The sequence below is a fragment of the Bos mutus genome, chromosome 20 (genome assembly GCF_027580195.1).
Source record: "Bos mutus isolate GX-2022 chromosome 20, NWIPB_WYAK_1.1, whole genome shotgun sequence".
Classification (NCBI taxonomy): domain Eukaryota; kingdom Metazoa; phylum Chordata; class Mammalia; order Artiodactyla; family Bovidae; genus Bos; species Bos mutus.
The window spans coordinates 7,732,459-7,757,329 of NC_091636.1; the positions used below are offsets into that span (position 1 = coordinate 7,732,459).

The 24,871-nt window shown below is 39.2% G+C and overlaps 1 protein-coding gene across 1 annotated transcript in view; it reads right to left on the reverse strand.

Annotated features, from left to right (window-relative positions):
• FGF10 (fibroblast growth factor 10) overlaps positions 1-22,744 on the reverse strand; it is a 98,274-nt gene extending 75,530 nt beyond the window's left edge. Inside the window, exon 1 of the mRNA XM_005894857.3 lies at positions 21,544-22,744. Within this exon, the coding sequence (XP_005894919.1) occupies positions 21,544-21,883 (340 nt within the window). The 5' untranslated portion in view covers positions 21,884-22,744. The remainder of the gene's footprint in view (positions 1-21,543) is intronic.
• Positions 22,745-24,871: the final 2,127 nt, after the last annotated feature.

The following is a 24,871-nucleotide window of genomic DNA, read 5'->3' on the forward strand; positions in this document are numbered from 1 at the left end:
ACAAATAATTTCAAACCCCAGGAAGTCTTTTTGGATTGTGAAAAGCCCAACCACACTAGTTTAGGCTGCTCAGGACAATAGCCGTCTCAAACCAATAAATTATGGTCAGTATCAGTAGTTAAACACTGCTAAGCTCGGCTGAACATATTCTGATTAATCTTATTAAATGACATTGAAGCCTTCAGTACAAATTAAAAATACAAAAAATTATGGAGGAAAAAAAAGATGTGTTGATGGGTGTGCCAGGTATTCTCACTCTTTATTGACCATTCCAGATTCATATTCTCTGTGACTTAGTGGAAGACACTCAATTTACATTTCATATGGACTGGAAATTTGGTCCAAGGTGTCTTTTATGATATAAAGAAGTGTCATGAACGCCTGGAGGAAACCTAAAGTTTGCATACTCTGGAACATCCCAAGTGGGCATAGTCTCTTTTACTGTAGTGCCAGTCCTAGATATATGAAGAGAGGGTCATATACAGGAACTGATATAAATGTACTTTGCACAGCTGAAAGAAAAATTTCCTCTCAATATGAGAAAAATTCAGTAACAGAGAAGACTTTAAGGAGCTATGTACATTTGAATGATCATTCCTGAGGAGACTACAGAATCTCATCAATATTCCCTTTTAACGTTTCAGCTTTGGAAGTTGTGCTACAAACTCAAATGATTATTTTGAGGGCTAGTTTTCTGCCAAGACTCTTAGGATTAAAGGTGCTTGTGAACAAATTCCTGTGGCTTTAAAAAAAACAAAAAACAAGTGAGAAGGAGCCCTGAATCTCTAAAAGTTTGTTTACTCAATTGTCATTTGGTGTACCCTCTCCCAGCAGAGCATTCTGCATGGTGAGAACACAGACAGCGTTACATGGGTATGGTGTCTTCTCTTCCCTCACCCAATATGTAGCATACACATAGCTCATACACTTCCTGTAGTGAACTGAAAACTGACTAATTTCAGATCTTTCAGAAAATCTTCTACCAACCAAGGGGGATTTAACATTAGCATACGTCTTAACTTTGAAAATACTTTCTCTTTACAGAATACATTATCGCTTTCTTCTTTCTGACAAGATGTGCAAAAGTGGGAAACATGCAGACATAGAATATGCCCATGAAATTCATTCTGGCAAAATTTTCAGATTATCTAAAACTCAAAACACCTTGACCTTTCATTCCTCACCTCTACACTAGGCATAACGTCACACTTAATTTTTTTGTTTCTTAGAGATTCACTGACATTAAGAATTGCTTGGGGATGTTTAATAAAGTTCAAATTCCTGGGTATCTTCTCTTATCCATCCCCTCTTCCCTGTGCAGTATTTCTGGAATAAGACTCATAATTTGCCTTTTGAGCAAACATCTGGTTCATTCTCATCATGCGGTCCATAGGCCCAGCTTTGAAAAATACCTAGCATTGTCTATTGTTATTAGCTGTTTGAAACTGGGCCTCACCTTTTGCTTCAAACTTCTTTTCTAAGGATTTATTAAAAGGTATCTTATTTTCATTAAGAGAATTGGGTAGAGGCTGGATTTCAAATCATAACTCTCAACTGTCTCTGTGGACATTTTATTGCTACCAAAGTTTAAGAAGACTGTTGTTGATTTATACGGATCTGTATTATTTGCCTGGTCTCAGAGACTACAAGTAAAAATCTTTGCTGCCAAGGCTAATGGGATTGATCCTTCCCTTTAGGGTACTCACTGTGCTCAAGAAAATCCTGGGTCAGATCTTATCCCCAGTTTTCATGCACTAGTACCCTATTCCTAATTGTACGCACCATTTCCATTTCACCATTATTACCCTTCTTCTCAAATTACCGTAAGCCCAGTTAACAATGCTTCCCTGGTGGCTCAGATGGTAAAGAATCTGCCTGCAATGCAGGAGACTCACATTCACTCCCTGGATCAGGAAGATCCTCTGGAGCAGAGAATAGCTACTCACTCCAATATTCTTGCCTGGGAAATCCTGTAGACAGAGGAGCTTGGCTGACTACAGTCCATGGAGTCACAAAGACTCAGACACAACTGAGCGACCAACACTTATTCATGTATTCAGTTAGCAATGCGTATTAAGGATAAAAAGGAGTAAGCTCCATAACCTCTAAATTAGGAGATGCCACTGTCAGCTTCCACTTGGAAAAAGTCCCATTATCCTAATCAATCAATTTGATTCAGTTGCTCAGTCATGTCTGACTCTTTGTGACCCCATGGACTGCAGCACAACAGGTTTCCTTGTCCATTACCAAATCCCACAGCTTGCTCAAACTCAGTCTATCAAGTCAGAATTACCCTCAAACCATCTCATCCCCTGTCATCCCCTTCTCCTCCTGCCTTCAATCTTTCCCGGCATCAGAGTGTTTTCAAATGAGTCAGTTATTCGCGTCAGGTGGCCAAAGTATTGGAGCTTCAGCATCAGTCCTTGCAATGAACATTCAGGACTGATTTCCTTTATGACTGACTGGTTTCATCTTCTTGCAGTCCAAGGGACTTTCAAGAGTCTTCTCCAACACCACAGCTCAAAAGCATCAATTCTTCAGTGCTCAGCTTTCTTTATAGTCCATCTCTCACATCCATACATGACTACTGGAAAAACCATAGCTTTGACTAGACAGACATTTGTTGGCAAAGTAATGTCTCTGCTTTTTAATATGCTGTCTAGGTTGGTCATAACTTTTCTTCCAAGGAGCAAGCATCTTTAAATTTCACGGCTACAGATGCCATTTGCAGTGATTTCGGAGCCCAAGAAAATAAAGTCTTGTCACTGTTTCCATTTGTTTCCCCATCTATTTGCCATGAAGTGATGAGACTGGATGCCATGATCTTCGTGTTTTGAATGTTGACAATAAAACATGTATCTATTGTCTACGGCTTCATAGGGCTTCCCTTGTGGCTCAGCTGGTAAAGAATCCACCCACAATGCAGGAGATCTGGGTTTGATCCCTGGGTTGGGAAGATCCCCTGGAAAGGGAAAGGCTACCCACTCCAGTATTCTGGCCTGCAGAATTCCTTGGACTGTATAATCATGGGGTCCAAAGAGCTGGACAAAACTGAGTGACTAAATATCATTTCATAGCTTCTATTATTGTGACAGAAATTAATTTTCTGGAAGAGGAAATGCCAGTTTTAGCATCATATGTTCCCAGGCCTTAAAATTTCAAGATACAGAAACAATCATGATAATAAATTTAGAGTTATACTATTATGGAAACATTTTGAGATGTGAGAGGCTTACACGTGGGCTGTTATCTGAATTCTATCCACAGTGAAAGAGGATAGATGAGGCAGGGTATAGTTTCAAGGGGAACACAGTTTAGTACATTCAACATATTGAGACATTGAAATATTTCATAAAGTACCACTTGATTACATGTTAATTACAGAGATGGTTGGATGGCATCACTGACTCAATGGACAGGAGTTTGAGTAAACTCCTCGAGTTGGTGATGGACAGGGAGGCCTGGCGTGCTGCAGTCCATGGGGTCGCAAAGAGTCGGACACAACTGAGCTACTGAACTGAACTGATTCATTTATAAAATAGATCTTCTATTATCCTTAACTATAACATGGCAAGGTTCTCATGGGTTTAGCAAGCATCTTCAGGACACTGGCTCTTGGACCAGTGAGGAGGAGGAAAACAAACATTCTTTAATCCAGATTGAATTTATAACCCAATGGAAAAACAGGCCACCATTATCGCCTAGGTCTGCATCAAACATTCAAAGCTCTTCTTTGCCTTTGGTAGTACCCAGCAGTCAAAGTACTAGATGCAAATAAACTATATTTTTAAAACAATGTTTTATAAATATACACTCATTTAAACTTGTCATCAATTTAGATTCAAGTAAAATTTGGCGTTCCATTATAAACCTAATACTTTGCTTGATACTTTTACATAAATTATTTTAATCTTCATTGAATCAGTTGAATCAGGAGAATCTCGGAGACGTATTTCAGTCACACAACTAGTAAGTGGTGGATGAAGTGTTGTACTTTACATCTATTTGAGTCAATGTTTAGTGCTTTCTATTATAAGATACTCTTTTTGTCAAATCACCATTAATTTGGGCCACATAAATCCGTCAGAGTTTACTATATGATTTTCCCAGGGCTCCTGGAATAAGTTAGCACAAAGTTGGTGACTTAAAACAACAAAAATTATTCTCTCACAGTTCTGGGAGCCAGAAGTCCATTATCAGTTTCACTAGACTGAAATCAAGATGTTAGTGGAATCATATTCCCTCCGAAGGCTCTCCAGACAGAAACGATCGTTACCTGTTCAAGCTTCTTGAGGCATATTTCTTGGCTCATGGCTTTTCCTCTATCTTAAAGACAACAGTATAGTATCTTCAGATATCTCTCTGCTTCCATCATCAAATCACCCTCTACATTCTGTGTGTATGTAATCTCCCTATAAGTCTATCTTATAAAGACATTTGTGATGGTATTTAGGACCTACATGGATAATCTAGGATAATTTCAGTCTCCTCATCTCAAGATTTTTCATCTAATCACATTTTTAAAAATTTATAACATTCACAGGTTTCAGTGATTAGGTCCTGATATTTGTGTTGGTCATTATTCAGAATACTATAATACCTTTTAGACAGCCCAAATTTATATCCATTTCACATGTGAAGTATACTCACTCTACCCCAATACCTCCCCAACTTCCACGTATCACAGCATGAATTTCAGGCCAAAATCTCAGTTAAATATGATGAGCTTAAAAATCCCACGTGTCATCACTAATCTAAATTAAGTATCTGTGAGACTCTAGGTATGATCCTGAAACCTAGAACATAAAATATCTATGCCCAAAATCCAATAGTGGGACAGGCATAGCACTAGTTATAGCCATTCTGATTACGAAAAAAGGGAAAGATAAAAATGGAAGGAAGAAAAGGGTCAAGAGTCCCACCTAATTTCAAAATTCAGCAGGGCAAATTCCATTAGGTTTCAAGACTTGAGATTAGTCCTTTCTGGCTTGAAGGGTCTGCTTTTGTACTTGTGATTCTGCCTTCTACGCCCAAGGCTCTGCCCTCACCATGATCCCTCCTTTCTTGAAAGCTAATATGTTTTTGTAGCTGAATGGTTTTATCAGCCTGCTTGTAGAATCTGAGGAGTCTGACAGCTTCCATTCATTTGGTCTTATTTCAGTTTCTTTCAGTCCAAGCAGGCAGTGTTTCTGCTGACATAATATTCTCAAAAACTTTGTGGGTCTCCTGTGTATTTGTCACAGGTATTCATATAAATAAACAAAAGGGTCCTCCCCAGATCTTTGAAATCCTCTATTCCTGGCTTCTGTTATAATGGCTAAGGGAACTCACGTCACATGCATTAGCATAAGGCTGTTCAGTCACACCGTTAGCCTTTTCTTTAGAAACTACTTTTCAAATACTGAATCCTTTAATTTAGCATCTTTTGCCATCTGGATAGACTGAGAAGTTCCAAATCAAGTACTGGTTCCATTTCACTTAATAGTTCTTCCTTCACTTTATCTCTGTCCTCTCACATTTTACTGTAAGCCACAAGAAGAAACCAGATGGCACCTTCAACACTTCTGTTAGAAACGTTCTCATTTATATTTCCAAGTTGACCACTTACTGCTTTCCACACAACTATAAGACACAGCTTCCGTTAAGTATCTGCCACTATATGGCATGAACTGCCTTTCCTCTGGTTCCCAATAACATGCTCCCTATTTCCTCTATCTCTCACCAGAAGCAGTTTTAATATTTATATTTCTACCAACATTCTGTGAAGATGCATATATTCTCTAAGATGATACAGGCTTTCTCTACTGTGCTCTTCACTTGCTTTGGAGTCTCACCAAAGGGCTTTTAATATTTATAGTTCTACCAATGCTACATTTAAGGCAATCAAGGCTTTTTCTATCACACGACTCAAAATTCTTCCAGTCCATACTCATTACCCAATTTCAAAGTCTTTTGCACAACTTTAGGTTTTTGTTACAGCAGCACCCCACTCTGCAATATCAAAATTTGTGTTGGTTTCTTGTAGCTGCTGTAACAAGCAGCTGCTGTAAATTTGGCGTCTTAATAGAAATTTAATCTTTCATAGTTCTGGAGGCTAAATATTAGTTTCACTGGAGCTAAGTCAAAGTATTAGTGGGGTCAAGCTCCTTCCATGCGCTTTAGAGAAGTTTGTTTTTCTCCTCTTCCAGCTTCTATAGCCACATCCCTTGGCTCTTGGCTCCTTCATCTGTCTTCACAGCCAGAGCACTGTATCTTTAAATCTCTTTTTCTGTGTTTCCATCATCAAAGTGCCTTCTGCTGTCTATGTGTGTCTAATCTCCCTGTCTCTCTTTTATAATAACAAGTGATAGCATTTAGGACCAACTTTGATAATGCAGAATAATTTCCTCGTCTCAAGATCCTTAACTTTATTACATCCGCAAAATTTTATCATATAAATGTAACATTCACATACTCCATGGATTAGGACCTGATATCTTTGGGTGGCTGTTCTTCAGCATACTGTATTTATTATCTCTCCTAAAATAAATATGCTTTTAGCATCTGGTCCTTAATCTAGGAAATGGTCAGACAAAAATATTTTAATAATTGTAGTTAGTTTAATACCCTCATTTCACAGATTAAGTTTCTGAGGCCAAGATAAAGTAAATGATGTGCCTAAGATTGCATAGCAAATGTTTTGACATAACCAAGACTATGAACCATATCCCTTTACTCCCATTCTTTTGCAGTACATTCTTCTTCTCTAAATGAATTACCAAGAATTGCTCATTTCTTGTCACCAAATTACCCCAGAACACAAATACAACTCTGAAGCCATTAATAACTATCCCACAGTCAGCATCAGTTTTAAAAGAGAAAATTTATCATATATATCCACTGAACATAGTCAATAGTAAACTTAGGCAAATTGGAAAAATATGGGAAACAACCTATTTCAAGGATTACACAAACTTGCATTCAGAAGTTTGTATGAATGTACGTACTTAACACTTAGTTAAGTAATGATGCCTCATTTAGTGTCTAAGTTCTCAGAATTGCAGAACTTAAAACCCTATGGAATTTAGAAGATAATTTACTTCAACTATGTTTTTCAAGTAGGTAATATGTTAATCACACTTTCCAGGCCAGGTGATGAAACCAAAGAAAGGCTTAAGTATATTGACTCAAGGACATGCAGTTAAAAAAAGAATTTGATCTAATAAATATTAACGAGAAGACCCATTATATTCTAGACAGTATATTAAGGGTTTGTATACAAAGGTCAGTGTGAGGCATATAGTGCTCATCCTCAACAAGTTTTCTGTGTATAAGGAAACTAGATGGGTAAATTAATCAAGTATGAGATTGTGTTAAAATACTAAATACAGGGTGTGTGGGAGTGCAGGTTTTGTGGAAACAATAGAGTGGTCAGAAAGGTTTCCTAGCGCTGACATCTAACTGGGACCTGAAAGAAAGGGGACTAGGGCAAGAACACCACTCCAATCAGACCTAGAAGTGTGCAAAGGCTTCATGTGAGGAACAAGGCATGTTCTGGAGCTAAAATCAACTCAGTATGTCTATAATGGGGCATGTATTAAGAAATGAGGTGGGGCTGGGGGGGTCCATAGGCAACAATCTTGAGGGCCTAAAATGCCATGCAAAGAAATTAAGATATGACTCTGAGAACACTGCGAACAAATGGAAGTATTTGAGAGGGAAACGGCTCGTGTAGATTTGTGCTTTACACAAACCAGAATGGCTAAGACTAGGGTGACTTTGTAATGAAGTACTTTGAGAGTGAACAAGAGTGGTGTTAATAACATGCCAGATAAGAAGCACATACTGAGACTGGTCCAGGCCAATCAGGAGGATAGAAGGTCACTTCCAAGACTGTCCTAAGTTTAAACCCTGACTCACTTCTAACAATATAACTTCGGTCTGGCACCATAACTTTTAGACTCAAGTCTGTCATTTAAAGACAGTAAGGTGGCTCGGTTGGTTAAGAGTCTGCCCGCAATGAGGAAGACCCAGGTTTGATCTCTGGGGTGGGAAGATCCCCTGGAGAAGAAAATGGCAACCCGCTCCAGTATAAGAATACTGGAGAATTCCATGGACAGAGGAGCCTGGTGGGCTACAGTCCATGGGGTCCCAAAGATTCAGACACGGCTGAGTGACTAACACTAAAAATAAATAAATATTTATTTATCTATTGGACTATGACTTTTATGTTATCTTTGCTTTGTCTTTTGGGTGGCCTAACCTACATTAACGTGAAGGTTGAAGATTTTACAGTTTTTTCCCCCAAATCATAATGATGATATACTTTATTAATAAACAACTAAAGTCCTGTATTTGAAAAAAAAAAGATGAGCTTCCCAGGTGGTTCAGTGGTAAAGAATCCTCCTGCCAATACAGGAGACACAGGGTCGATCCCTGGGTCAGAAGATCCCCTGGAGAAGGAAATGGCAACCCACTCCAGTATTCTTGCCTAGGAAATCCCATGGACAGAGGATCCTGGTGGGCTATTTAATCCATGGGTTCATGAAAGAGTCAGACACAACTCAGCAACTAAACAATAACAAAAAGGATAGTAGAGGGTAACAGTGACCCATTACACAGAATTTTTCTGAGAATCAATTAATGAAAACATTAAAATTCTGTATAAACTATAAAGCGAAGTAAAGTGGTGAAAAGTGAATGTGAAACTGAAGTCACTCAATCATGTCCAACTCTTTTCAACCCTGTGGATTATAGCCTGCTAGGCCCTTCTGTCCATAGAATTCTCCAGGCAAGAATACTGGAGTGGGTTGCCATTTCCTTCTCCAGGGGATCTTCCTGACCCAGGGATAGAACCCAGGTCTCCCTCATTGCAGGCAGATGCTTTACTGTCTGAGCCACCAGGGAAGTAAGGTGGTATGATACAGCTTTTCTGTTTAATTTTTTATTATCCTATGACTTAGAGATCTTTCCAGAAAATGGGATAATTAAAAGCAACACAGTAGTCATAGCATAAAATAGTAATAGGAGCTAACATTTTTGAGCTCTTAAAATATACTGATCCTATGTCGAGTTTACATTTATAGTCTCACATGTAAATTTACAGACTTATCCTTCCAACAATGATGAGGTAGGTGATATGATTATTCTCACTTAACAGTTGCACAGATCAAGTCCCTCCTTGGAGTCCTTTGTCAAGGCCATGGGTGAAGCTTCACAGTTTCAGAACCCAGATTCTGCATCAATAAGTTTGTCTGCAAAGCTCGTCATCTTAATACTGGGTGCAGTTGCATATATGCTGTCAGCATCCCACTCCCTTAGACACACTTGTTTACTCTTTTGCAAGAAAAAGAGCTGTAGTCAATTTTATTTTTCTTCCTAATCGCCCAAACCAAGTAACTCTAAGACAATTTAGAATAGCAATGAGAAAAAATACACAGGTAGAGCAAGTAACATTGAGGGTTCAGTAGTTCCCTTTGGACTAAGGATTAAGGACTTCCCTGGTGGCTCAGACAGTAAAGCGTCTGCCTACAATGCAGGAGACCTGGGTTCAAACCCTGGGTCAGGAAGATCCTCTAGAGAAGGAAATGGCAACCCACTCCAGTACTCTTGCCTGGAAAATCCCATGGACGGAGGAGCCTGGTAGGCTCGCAAAGAGTCCATGGGGTCGCAAAGAGTTGGACACAACTGTGCGACTTCACCTTACCTTACCTTAGAGCAAGTAAAATTGAGGGTTTAGTAGTTCCCTTTGGGAATCTGCTGTGAAAGTGCAAACATCTCTTCCCATGGGTGGGTATAAGTCAAGAAGTTCTGCAGGAGAAGCTATTTTAAATTTTTAAGTAGCGATCATTTAGCAAATCAGGAATGCTAAACATGATGCCATTTGGTGTAGATCAGAACTGCTTCTTCCTGTGCTTGAGTGCATGCTAAGTCGCTTCAGTGTCCAACTCTTTGCGAACCCATGGACTGCAGCCCACCTGGCTCTTCTGTCCATGGGATTCTCCAGGCAAGATTACTGGAGTGGGTTGCCATGCCCTCCTCCAGGGACTTTTTCCTGTACCTAGTACAAAAGTAGTTCAGAGCTTTCTTTTTTTTTTGGCAGATTAACTTACTGTTTTAATATTTTTAGGTTGTGTCAATTGTACTATAATTCATACTCTTTTCAAATATCTCTGCTTTCTCTGTTTTTTTCTTTACCTCAAAAAATAAAACAAATATAAAATAGAGAAGGCCAATTTTAAATGCAAACTATGTAAATGTAATATTTTAGCAGAAAACCTAGTCCTCAAATCTAAGGATATTTACATATTCTCCTCTCCCATGATGGTACATTCTGGCATATTTTGCTTGTATATCATAAGATACCCACTGATTTGCAAATTCTGCTCTACCCCATTGACCTGCCTGTTATTTTCTAAAAGTCTCATGTCAGGTTCTGTGACCACGTGGTTCTGGGCCTCTTTTAGGACATTTCTTACTCCGATTTTCTTATCTATCTGGAGTTCCTTTTCCTCAGTGTGACACTCCCCTTGTCATTCATCCCTCCCGAGTCACAGGCTACTGTTTACTTAAGTTCCACCCTGCTTCTTTGGAATTTAGTGTAAGCTGCCTTGCATTACCTTCCAACTGTCTGGGAAGATCTCCTGTTTCCCCCTCTAGATTGTAAACCCTTTGAGGGTATAGGTCAAAAAGGTCACAGGCATGGGATAAGAGATAGAAGCTTAACTACAGAATTTCCTGAGAGCTGAGCATCTCGGATTATCCTGATTCAAAACCACATCATAATTTAAAATATAAGATTTATTGTGAAATATTTAAGAACTGAGTCACTTACTTTTCCATTTAATACAGTCATCTGTCTTCTTCTAATCTTTATGGTTACCTGTTTTGTCCCTACTTTCTTTGCTGTTGATTTCCTTCTGTTTGTTCTCTTTTATTGCTGTATCCTTGAACACAATTGTTACCTTCTTTACTCTTTATTGTTAGCTCTTCACTCTCTTCTCAAGTTATCTTCAATTTTATTTTTAAATGTTATTTATTTATTTTATTTTTGTCTGCACTGGGTCTTATTTCTCAAGTTGCAGAGAGTGGGCTCAGTAGTTGCGGCTCACAGGCTCTAGAACTTGGACTCACAGACTTAGTAGCGCTGGGGCATGTGGAATCTCCCTGGGCCAGGGACAGAACCCATGTTCTTGCACTGGCAGGTGGATTCTTAATCACTCAACCGCTAGAGTCCTCTTCAATTTTCAAATGTCTGCTGGTCTCTCAAAGTGCCTAGTCTCTTAATGAACCAGACTTCTAGGCTTTTCCCCAACCTTCAGAACATTATGGATACTGCAATTCCAAATCTTACATTACTTCAGATGTTCTAACATTGCTGCCTTTAAAAAATTCCAAGTGCATCCCTCATTCCTTCTTCTTTCTTCTATTCTATTATTTATCTCTCATTTCATCAAATAATCTGCTTGTTGCTTTCCTGATACTTACCCTTGCAATAAGAGGATGCATCATACTTTTTCTTTGTATAGTACTCATTTGATGAGGGCGCCATTAAGCTCTTACGAATACCAGCTTCTCCAATCTTCTCACTAAACCCTGGGCTCAGTGTGCATTTTCTGTACTTCTTGGAGGAGGCACCAAACTCTCTCCATGCTTTACCCATCTTCCTACCTCTCACCTTCAACAGGCTTTGGCTTCTCTAGCCTGAAACAGTTACCAACTGTTTTCTGTTAGGGTAGCATGCTTTCCATACAATTACCCCAATTTTCATCATATGTCTGTTTTTTTTTTTTTTTGATACTGTCTGTAAAGTGAAGCTCTGCAAGAGCAAAACTATCTTTGTTCAGCATGTATTTAAGTGTCCGATAGTATCTGACACAATGCAGGCACTTAAGACATTTCTGTTGAATGAATGAGTGATCTCATTTCATCTTTACCATGGAGAAAAGAGGTAGGTATTGTTACTACCCTTGTTCTACTGATAACAACTTGCCCAAGCGATACACTATTGTCCGGCAGTTTGGAGCCTCAAATGCACCCACTTCTGTGTCTACACAGCTTACTTTTGATCCAGGCCCATAGCTGTAATCATTTTTAATCAAAGCCCACACTTTTAACCCCTCTGTCCTTTTGCCTCTTTAACAGGAACTCAGATTTAGCCTTCCTTACTCTGATACCATGGCTGCGATTACTTCTGTGGGATTCCTTTTAGATCGCAGGTTCTCATTTCAGTTCATTTAACATCCAGTCAAATGCCGGGGATTGGGTTATATTTCCCTCACACCTTTCTTGTCATGTCAGCCCTTTTGCAGTGCTACTCATTAGCTTGATCTCCTTCCTGAGAGTTCAAAACCCTTGTCTTCATCACTCCAGCAAACCATCTCCTCTTCCTTTCACAGTCTGTGTCTAAATGCTCTATGGACTCTCTGCTTTTCCTCTGGTTCTAACATTCTAATTCTGTTCTTTACCATCCCTCTTGATTCAGCTTTAAAGCATTTATGTAGTTTCATTTGCCAACTTCTTATGTAATTTCATTCGTCAACTTCTTAATCTTAGGGATTAATATCCCTAGCACTTTTTCTTTTCATATTTCATATTTGAGGAAACACATCCTTCTACAGAGATGTTCCAAAAAGTGCCCTAGAAATCTGGTAATTTGGCATGCTGCAGTTGATGGGGACCCAAAGAGTTGGACACGACTTAGCGACTGAACCACCACCTTGTTAATTACTGTTATTAATCACACTGTAAATAAAAGTCCATTCTGAAGGAGATCAGCCCTGGGATTTCTTTGGAGGGAATGATGCTAAAGCTGAAACTCCAGTACTTTGGCCACCTCATGCGAAGAGTTGACTCATTGGAAAAGACTGATGCTGGGAGGGATTGGGGGCAGGAGGAGAAGGGGATGACAGAGGATAAGATGGCTGGATGGCATCACTGACTCAATGGACGTGAGTCTGAGTGAACTCCGGGAGTTGGTGATGGACAGGGAGGCCTGGCGTGCTGCGATTCATGGGGTCACAGAGAGTCGGACATGACTGAGTGACTAAACTGAACTGAACTGAAATATACTTCACTTCAAAACATAAATAGTATATAAATTAGTGTCATGTTTCTTCATGTTGCAGAATATTAATTTGTCTTTTAATAATTCTATCAGTAAATCAAAGCTATTTAGGCTTTGGGAATCCATCTATCAATATCTGCCTATCTATATGATTTGAAACTAATTGTAGAAAGAAGCTTGGCTTTTAATTATTATAGTAACAAATCAATCTAACATATGTAAACAGTCAGATTCTGCATATAATAAAAATAAATCTAATTCAGAAATCAGTGCCAAAAGTTCTTTCTTGAGAGAAGTATGTGAATACACATATGCTATGAATTTAAATTTTAGCTCCTATCAGTTTCTCAGTATCTTTCTAATAAAGCTATGTGCATTTCTATATTTGGTCAACCTGAAATACAAATGCACATACATTTTACATTTTTCTTCTTTGATAACCAGTATTAAAATGAGAACATGGGTTTCATTTTAGAGAGCTACAATTGGCAGGGTTATACAGAGGAGCTTATAATTTAAGTAAAATTCTGGAATTTGGAAATATTAAAGACATCCCCAAGGGGCTTTCCAGATGATGCTAATGATAACGAACTGATTTGTCAATGCAGGAGGTGTAAGAGATGCAGGTTCAATCCCTGGGTCGCAAAGATCTCCTGGAGGGAGAGCATGGCAACCCATTACAGTATTCTTGCCTGGAGAATCTGTAGAAAAGAGGAGCCTGGCAGGCTATGGTTAATAGGGTCACAGAGTCAGACACTACTGAAGCGATTTAGCACACATGCATACGCACAAAGACCTCCAAAATAGCATTCAACTTTTTGAAGTAAATGATGATTAAAATATAAGTAATATTTGATTTCCTAAATCATCTTTACTCTCTCTTATAGGAGTCCAGACAAAAGGAAAAAGTTCACAAAATTGACAAAGTATTTAGTAAATGTTATTGCTGCTGCTGCTGCTGCTAAGTCGCTTCAGTCGTGTCTGACTCTGTGCGACCCCGTAGATGGCAGCCCACCAGGTTCCCCCGTCCCTGGGATTCTCCAGGCAAGAACACTGGAGTGGGTTGCCTGCATATACTAAAACAATTTTTAGAAGACAGGTAAAATGAACATGTAGGGAGAGTTACTGGAACAGAATATTTAACCTGAAGGGAAAATGCAGATTGATGACTTAGTAACCAGACAATTACCATCCATTCTCAGAAGTGGTTTGCTCACTTCACTAATGGCAAAGCTATAAGAAACTGGCCTGAGTGCTGGGATAATGGAGAATTTACTGGAGATTCAGTGAGGAGAGGCACCTGCTAGAGTATGTGGAATCTGCATTGCTGAAGACTTTTATGCATAGAATAGAAACTACATGTTTTGGATGCTATACATCCCAAAATGACTAGGCTACTGGCTCTAAACATAACCAGGATGCTAAGGAATGACGATGGATGACTTTCCCTTGCTTCAGTGAAATATAACAGGTTTAGAAACCAGGGAAAGGGGGAAAAAAAAGAAAGCAAAAGAAGGAGGAGAAAATAGTGAAGTAGTAAAAGGGTGATAATGTATCAAGGATTCACAATACTGACATTTCAGATATATAACTGCCTCAATATAGAAACATTAGAAAGCAGTTGATGGGCCTTGAATTGTAGACTCTATGAAAATGTCAAGTTATCCTCAAATAAGGGCAGTTGCCTGAAAAAAAAGTTAAGGATGAACTAACATACATTTATTAACATATTAATATATGTTGATTAGAAAACATGTTAACATAAGGTTATTGAAAGAAAATAATAATGAATATAGAAAAATACCTGTTAAAAAATTCTTAAGTTTGCCATTATAATTATTTAATTAGAATTTCTTTTTAAAGTTCTTAAATTTTGCTATTTAGAATTAAGTTCCAGTTAGCCCACACTATTCACAATTAAGATGTAGCGAAATTATTAGGTTATATTTAGTTGACAGTTACTTGAAGTTGGAGATATACTGACTTAATCAATACTTTACCTCATCTATTATGGTTAGTTAAATAATTCATTAATATCTTAATGTCATCCTTCATTGTAGGAAGCATGCTAAACATTTGAAAATTCCTCATTAATGATAACACACATAGTGACAGATTAGATATAGGTAAAGGTAGACAGGTCTAGGTTGAAGAATTATTAGGTGAATTATAAAATGAGGCAATGCTTTACTGCCAGCACCATGAATCTATCAAATGGTAATTGGATGCACGTGTTGGCAGCAGTAAAAAGTCACTGTCCAGTTGTCCACCTTACATGGGAATCTACTCTGAGTGTCGTCTTTGATTTATTGTTCCAATTAGAACTTAGCGTTCAAAGAAAAGAACACCACTGACCTGATTTAAAAGGAAGGGGACCTTTAAAGCCATTATTTTGTGGGTGACTTGGCTCCCTTTTAGATATCCTGGAACATTCTATTTGTGCAAAATCTGACTAAATCAGTACTTGGTTTTAAACTAATTCTGTAAAACATCGACACTTTTTGTTTATTAATTGGGTATCAGAGTGTCACTGGTGGCTTCCCAAGATGCTGATATATTCTTACACTGATTTTAAAGGCACATTTCTAGGTTACCAACTGACTGACTAGCACAGGTAGAAGTAATAAGCACTGACAAAAAAAAGAGTGCGGATTAAGAAAAGCAAGTGCTTTTGGTATGCAAAACCAAGCAACAAATACCAGTTTTAAAATGGCAAATGTAAATGATCTTAATACTTTGCAATATACATGAAAAATTAAGATACTTCTGCATAAAACAACTTAAGACAAAATGAGGTTCATTACTTTTCTAGATTGTAATAAAACTGTGTTAAAATTACAGTAACATAAATTGTATGCCCAATTTTACTGGAAAATTAAAAGAGAACTTTAATTTCTGTGAGGGAAATGCTAATATTTTACTTACATTAAGCAAACATCAAGTATTAATCCTGACAAATGTTGGAACAGTAATACTAAAAATGTCATCTGAATTACTCTTCATTGCAAAGTTCACAGAATTAATGTTAAGATAGATTAAAATCACTTTGAACTAATACACATGTATGACTCTTCCTTCTGAAGCATAATAAAGAAATATCATTTGTACTCAATTTTGGATAAGCATACAGACATTTAAGGCTTAGGAGAGATGGAGATATTCATACACAGCTCATAAACGTGAGGAATATTCGCTCCATTTCAAATGAGCCGTCAACTTTTTTCCAACATTTTGGCTTGCGGAAAGTCAGACATTTGAATAATAAATGGGGTTTGCCTCGGAACATTAAGGTAATTGTATAGGAATTTAAAATGCCCATTCAGGTTCTACCATAAATTTATTAAAAAATGAAGAAATTACCTGGATTGAGGCTTTTCTCTCTAAATTGAGTAGTAAAAAATGTAGAAGAAAAATGCATGCAGTGGGGTTTCCTTCATTGTATAAAACACAATTCTTCTTTTAAGTTCTGTGCTTAAACAATACATTGAAAAGACTTATTTTTAAAGAATGATACATACTTTTTGGTACTAGATTACTAAACTACCCAAAAACCTAGAGATTGAGGTCTCTAAATTCTCATACTCCATGATTAGCATGTGATTTCTGCCAACTGTTCTCTTGAGTTTCTTCTAGTAGATGGTTATAAATCAGGTTTATAAAGGGGAAACTCTCTGTAATTGTGCATTTTTAATGGGCTTATGATAAATCCATCAAAGTGGAGGGTCCATATGGTAGGAATGCAGTAAAGGTAACAGGACAGTGTCATGTAAACATTAAATAGTGCCTTCCACCTTCATAAATCCTCAATCCTCATGATTAAATGCCGCCAGTTGTAAATTACGCAACCAAATTCTAGAAAAAAACTACAACTTAAACAAGTTATCAGTGGAAATCATAAACTGTGTACATTTTCTTCCCAGAAAACTGCTACATATTTATTAGGAGATAATAGTCAAGTCCTTATTTTCCTCAAAAATGATATCCTTAGCTTATTTAACTTCTTCCTAAAATAAGCAAGAACACTGGAGTGGGTTGCCATGCCCTTCTCCAGGGGATCTTTCCAAGCCAGAGATCGAACCCAGGTCTCCCGCATTGCAGGTGGATTCTTAACTGTTTGAGCCACCAGGGAAGCCTACAAAATAAGCTCTAATCCTGGTTAAAAAGTCATAACATAAACCTTGACTGAGTACAGGGCAATAATCTATCATTCCTATGCAATTAAGTACCTTTTGATTTGCAGAGTCATTTTAAAACTTTAGGTCTCTAAGATTTGCTCCTTTTAGAGTCATACATCAGAAGTTTCTTCAACAGCCCAATTTCACACTTGTATTTACAATCAAATTGTTTTATTACATGTGGAAACCATGAAACATTTGGTCCTCAGCTGTATTTAATGATATTCATGGATTTTTCTTAGTCAAGTATTTCTAATGCCTTCTGTGAGATGGATGTATGTGTATACTGTGTGCCCTAAGCAATTATATTCTCAAACACAATATCAAAAGCGGTATTTCACACAGAGAGTGCACTAACATTGTCTGATACCATGTTGCCACCTGCAATGATAACTTTAACATAATTCATTCTGCTCCACTGTCATTTACTTCTCTTTCCATTTCCTTCTGATGAAAAACTGGTGTACACAGTAAGAAGCAATGAAGGATTTGGATAATTCGTTTTTTAGAGTTTCCTATGGCGTCTGAAATATTGACATCAAAGTTGCCAGTAGTAGAGAGGTAGAAGGAATGTCATGATAAAACCAAATCAACTTTGGCTTGAATCTGGCTCTGTCAATTTCCAGTTGAATGGCCTTGGGCAATTTACTTTTCTTGAGGGTTAGTTTTCATATTTGAAAGATGTGGATTTATCTAAATCATAGAATGATTATGAGTGTCAAATGATGTATATATTTAAGAAACAGGGCACAGTCTGCATACTCAGTGCACACTGATTTCTCTAATATTTCCCATACTCCTTTCCTGAAAATACTAATTAGCGGTACGGCTTTCCATTTTGAAAATATCTATCTTCGACTCTCTCAAGTTTAGGGATGCATTTTCTTTTCACTAGAATCCCCTTGTCTATAAGTGACAATCATGGGAGTAGCCCACAGCTGTTTTACTGACATTCAGAAATAAGACCGCCAGTCCCAGTTGCAAGGGCACTTAACAGCTGTATCCAGCCTTTCTAGTAGGCCAGAACTGGAGCTGAGTGGTAATGTTTCAAGGGCAAAGCTCTAGATGTAAAGAATGATAAAACAAACCTAAATGAGCCTGAGCATATCTAGTGACAGATACACCACAGCTATTCTAAATTATTCAGGCTTTCTCAGACTTCTAGCAGGAGAAACATAATTCATCACTGCTCCCTTTATTCTACTCTCACATAATGGCAAAGGAGCAAACAAAAATTACCCCACCACTAAAAAATTATAATAGTCACTTGAAACGGAGAAGAGTTTCTCTAGCATACGTAATATTTTTAGAACCATCCAATTTCTGGGAGCCAACTTTGGAAGTAGAAGCTAAAAATGATTTTGCAGTGCTAATGGGTGATTTCCTTACTTCTCTTTTGTTAGCATTTTGCTGGCAGAAAGCCAGTGAAACAGTCATTTAATTACTCAGGACATCACAAACATGTAGCCTCTGAGATAAGCTGTTACTGTATTTTAGCAGCAATAATACTAGGGTCAAAAGTAACAAAGAAAATTAAGCTTCAAATAATAATAAGCTTCAAATAAGCAAACCTTAAAAGAACAGCTTTGTACATTGAGAATAATTAATAACTTGTTTAGGAAAATGTTACTGAAATGCGGTTTTGGACAAGGAACATCAGAGGTTAGATACCCTAATATTTAACAGGCTACCATTTGGTGGGCTGGCTGGCTGATTACCCTGTAGGCATGGCAAAGTTTGTTCTCATGTAATTATGCAACATTTAGACAATATCTTAATGATACCATGTAGTTCAGCTGAATCAGTCCAGCTGGAAATTGTAGCAGCATTCTGATTACCCAGCCACATGTGAAATTAAAGCTTTTTCAACCTTTACTATTCACTTGTTATGTCTTGATACAGATGTTTTTGGAAAGCCTAAATTATTTATGGCTTGCTATTAACAGAGCAGGCTCCACCTCCCTTCATTTCAACCATTGATTAGGATTGCCTTACTATATAAGATATTAGAATTTTAAAAAGGACTATCAGTTATAATTTGTCATATGGAAGACGTATTAGTGTACTTTAGACAGGGTGAAAAATTTCCACTTGTTTTTATGTGATAAAAATCATATACTTTTCTCTTTGCAGATAATTCTTACTGTAAAAATATATTTTAATGTGTACCCTGGAAACCATCTTACTAAACGGTTAATTACACAGTGTACATTATTTTAGAAAATAGTAATTTAAGACACATAAATAAACTACTATAATTGGTCTTTACATGACATTATAAATACACTTAAAATACAGCAATAACATTGTGATTTGTAAAAAAAATTTGCTCAAGGATAACACTTTGAAATTATATTATATTTCTTTTGAGTTATTTCCATGAAGTAAAAATATAAAGAAAAATTTCAGTCCCTGTCCCAGCTCACTCGTCAGTAAGTGTTGGACCACTTCTTCCCCATCATACTACCTGGATGGTACCATAACTATTTTGTTTTAGAAGTGAATAAAAATATTAAAAATTTAAATCAATAACCTAACAACTATATATCATATCTAATAAATTCATATACTAAATTATAGCAAAAACAGTCATCATAACTGACTTAATTTCAGTTATTTCTAATTAATAAGAGCAGGAAAAATATAGATAGGTAGAGGAATACAGGTTCATCTCTGGTGATAAACATAAGATGGAATACTTTAAAACACCTATACAAATATTTTTATTACTTGTAAACATATTGCTAATTTTAGTACATGGAAGTAGCAGCTGAGGAGGAACACAAGTTAGTTTTGAATGTGAGTCCCCAAATAAGAAAAATAAATCTTAATTCTTATAAATCTTTATTTTAAAAAGATAATGCTAAGTTCTGGTTAACTGTCTTTCCCATTAATACCAGATACTTTCTGGGCTAAGGAATCTGAAATCTATGACTCTCTTTTTAAGTTAGCTAGCAAATATTAATATATGCTTGGAATTCCCAAACAATTGACACAAAAAAAGTCCCTTGAAAAGGTGACTTGGAAGCACCATGGAGATAATGCTAAATGGTCATTAAAGATGTTTAAAGTCATTGTCTACTGTCTTCAGTGTGCCATTACACAGCCTCCCGATCCTTTCAAATTGCAATCAATAGAGGATGAATAAGTCTCACCACTTGAAAGTAAGCAGGAAAGGAAGCCAACAGTGTAATCTGGCTTTGCTGGACTGATTCAAGAAGAGACACAATGTCCACCCCTCCTCTTCTAGTTCTCTCTCCCCCTACCCAGCCCACATCCCTGCAAGAAAGAAAGAGGAGAAACAGCTAAGGAAGGAAAGAAAGAGGGAAGGAGAAAGGAAAAAGGCAAGAAATCAAAGGATGGGGGCATACTTCGTACTGAGGAGGAAACCTCATCCTGTGGGATAAACTATAACCATGGAAACAGACTTATGACTTTTACTTTGAAAATAAAAGAATGACAATGAAATTTGTGTGAGGTCTGTGTGACTCCAGTCCCAGATGTTTATAGCACTGTAGTACTATGCCTCTGCAATATGAGAGGTTTCAGAAGAAACGAGTACAACAGGACACCACAAAGCAGCGCATATGCTATTGACAATGCAGACATGAGCATCATGTTACCAAGAGAGAAGGCAGGCAGAAGACAAATAGCAGCGGTGGTGCCTGAAAAGCTAACTTCATGGACTGCAATCACTCAAACCAACAAGAGGGACCAACGACAACAACAAAAAATCAAAACCAGAAAAATGTTTTCCTCCTATCTACAGTGGTGGTGGGGTAAAGAGATGGGGTGGGGAGACAGTGAATTTGACTTTTCTCTCTTAAAGTTCCCATAAAGTCCCTACAATTGACAGCGGATAATTATTTTCAGCTTGAGGAAACTGTCCTGAAACTCTTAATAAGATTGCCAGCGAAAAGAACAAAATGTGTTTACTTGAGCCATTTCCAGAAGGGAGGGAAAGGAGACCTTGGGGTGAGGTGGGGAAGGACGATGGAGACAGAGAGGGGCATCTATGCACTGAGGGGAACTCTTGGGCGCCCTGCGTGGTCCCGCGAGGGGCAAGCCAAGGAGACAGGGCAGATGGGGTGGCAAACGGAGTGGGGGGTGTTGAGGGAGCGCGCCGCGGGGAGGGGGTGCGGCAGCACAATGTATACACGGGGCGGGCGGGGGGGGTGATTTAGTGTGAAAGTATTCCACTTAATCATTTTACAGGAGTTGGGGACGTAAATATTTAGCTGGCCACATCTGGAACAGATTTTACCCCCCTTGTGGGGTGGGGGTGGATAACTGGAAGGAGGGGAACGCGCATTTGTTACTTACTGTACGGGCAGTTCTCCTTCTTGGTACCGCTGACCTTCCCGTTCTCAATCTTGAGAAAGTACTTGGTGAAAGAGAATAGCTTTCTCCAGCGGACATCTCCTTGGAGGTGATTGTAGCTCCGCACATGCCTCCCCGCACTGGAAGGCAAGGAGACGGACGAGGAGGACGAGGACGAGGAAGAAGAAGAGGAGTTGGTGGCCCCTGGTGACACCATGTCCTGATCGAGGGCTTGGCAGGTGACAGGGACGGAAGACACCAAGAACAGCAACAAGAAGCAGCAGCAGCAGCCGGACAGGTGGGGAAAGGCTGAGGCACAATGTGTCAGAATCCATTTCCACATTGTACTGAAACTCTCGGCACTGGAAATTGTCTCATCAGAAGGAACATACTGGAAGGGTAAGACCTGGTGCGAGGCAAGGAGACAGCTGGAGGTGGCGGCCACTGGTTAGCTCCCTCTGGGCTCGGATCTGGCCAGAAGTGAAAGCACCAACATCCATAACTCCGCGGAAGGGCCGGCTGCCTCTCCTCGCTCCTTTCTCGGATCCGCTGCCGCGCGCGCCCCTGGGTCTCCTGGTGAATGTGGACGTGGGTGGCCGCAGTAGCAGGAGCTGGTGGTGGCGGTGGTGGTGTGGGTCACCCTCGCTCCCCCTCGCTCCTCACTCCCCCAAGAGTTTACTTTGTTCTCTTCTTCACTCCTTTCTTCACCATGTTAAATTCAGGGGAAAAAAAAAAAGTCTGAAAAACAGATGACAGCACGGTGAACAAAACCCAAAAGGGTTGGGGTGGGAGGCTGGGGGAGCTATCTGCGCCCCGGTGCGGTTGGCAGCGTCTAGTCCCTCTCCGCACCAGCCCTCGTTCTCTAGCCAGCTCTGAAAGTGCTTCCCTCGGAGTTGTCAGAACCGGAGGCGGCTGCCCGGGTAGCCGTTGTTTTCTTCCCCGTGTTGCTTTCTCTTTTTGGTGGTGCCTGTTGATTTGAAGCCTCCAGAAAGTCACTTCTTGTTTGGGGTGGCGGGGGATGGCGGTTGGTGTTTTGTTTGGCCCTCTTTCCCTCCCCCCCGCACCCCCCTTCCTTTGGAAAGCCCGCTTGTAAACAGGTTGAAGCCTGGAGTCTAAATGTCAGTGATTCTAAGCCAGAGGTGGGCTCTGCCTCCGCTGGTCAAACCTCATTTGCAGGGGTGGAGAAGCGGAGGTGGGGGGGTGGCGGGGGGGTAGGAGGGAGGGGGTCAAACGGCGGTGGGACATCTGAAACCCTCGGCTGCTGGGAACGCCAAGAAGAGGGAGGGGGAAGGGGCTGGGAGAGCGGGGGAGAGCAGGGGAGCCGGGAGAAGGGAGCGTGATGCCTTTGCCCGGAGCTCGGGGGCTGCGGGACCCTGCCCGGCCCCCGGGGCCGCTGCAGCCTGCAGCCTCCGCCAGCGCCTCCAGCTCGGGCTAATTGCAGCGAAAGCGTCCCTGTGCTCGGCGCGCGGGAGACCGGTGCGAGCTGTATCCTCGCGCTTTCCGAATGTTGCTGCCTTCCAGTCTGAACCAGTCCCCTCTGGGGAGCCCCTTTCTCACTTGTTTTCCAGCGTACGATTTTTTTTTTTTTTTTTTCTTTTGGCAGTGAAGTACTTGAGAGCCACCTGGAGCCTGGTGCTTGGCTGACTTTTTTTTTTTTCCCCTCGCTCCCAGGAGGGGAGGGTTGAGGGAGAAAGCAGAAGATGCTGAGGATAAACCTTTTAAAGCAGCAGATTATAAACTGGTGGGACAAGCAGAGAAAAGGAAGACATAATTAGCTTCCTTTCCTCCTCTTCTGCCAGCTTCCAAGGAGGTCTCTTGCTTTAATGAAACTCTGATTTCTCGCTTCCGTTGCTGAAGTAAAAAGTTCACACTTTGGCCCTCTCTGCCTTTTAAGCTCAGGGAGATTTATCACCACCCTTAAAAGTCTCCCCTCTCAGCGCAAATGAAATCAGGAACCGAAATGACCGATTTCTAATTGCTCACAAGGGTCATTTACAGAATAACGCGTGCACTTCAAAGCGAATTCGCCTTTATTGAGATTGCGAAGATTTAACCTTACGATTTGGCAGAATATTCTGTTTTGGTAGGCAATTTCCTTTGCACTTTGCCATGAAGGGGTATTTTTTTTTTTTCTGGCTTCAATTTTAATGTTTAAAAGGCTCTATTTTACAATATAACTGCACCGCCAGTCACCCTCTTTTTTTTCACACTCACCACCGCAACTCCTTCATCGCTGACAGACTTGCTCATGTCTCAGGTACAGACGGAATCAAGTCCCAGACTAGGAAGCCTTTGCCAAGGATTAAGAGGCACAAAGAAGGAGATACTGTGATAATCCTTTCAAATCTGAGTGAGAATTCCTGGAGATTCTCTTCAAGAACGACTCTAAACTAGGGAAAGCTTGACTGGGAGGAGCCACTGAAGATAAATCATATAAAGTATTTATGTGAGGCAGTTGGACACATGAAATTGCCAATATTTTATGGTTTTTGACCTTCAAAAGTGGCAATTTCATACGGTTCAACCTAATTTTTAGGCAGTTATTTTAAGAGGGAGAATCACTTCAAGATGAACTTGGGAGTTTGACTTCTGTAACTATAATTTGGAGAGGATTAATCAGGCGAGCTTGTGTATATACTACAAACCACAGCCCCTACAACGTGTATTTGGTCTCAGTCTACATTGAACAGGAGAAAATGCAAAGAAAAAAAATCTAGCTTTGGAAATGGGATTTAGGAATATTGCAAATCATTGTTTGGTGACTGATAAATGACTTTACACACATGCTCGTCTATTTTCCTGTGCATTCAGGGTCTTTGAAACAGAACATTTTAATACTAGAATCAGGATTTTAATTGCATTATTAAAAAAAACACTACAATGCTTATTTAGAAGACTTTAACAATGTGGTAGACACAGTAGATTTTCATATTTAATATAATTAGCTCTGATTTCTATAGCTCTTAATTAGGGAGTTAAGCAAATAAAGAGCCTGTGTCAAACAGGTCTGTTTCTTTCATTAAAGCCTGGATATTTAAAAAATAAGCTCATGGTACTAATTTCAATTTTCTAGTTCACAGTTTTATACCTGAGCTGAAAAAAATGCCTGAAAAAAAAAAGCCTAGAGTTGCTAAGGAACTAGAGTTTCAGTCCAGTTATTCACCAGAATCCAAATGTTTGAATGCACAACTAATTAAAACTACACTTTTTTAAAAGTCATGTTTGATGAAACCATACAATAAAGATCCTGCCATGAAAAGTTACAAAACACAGGAAGTTATTATTTTGAGGTTTCTCTACACTGGACATCAACAATATTGGTGCCAGCTTA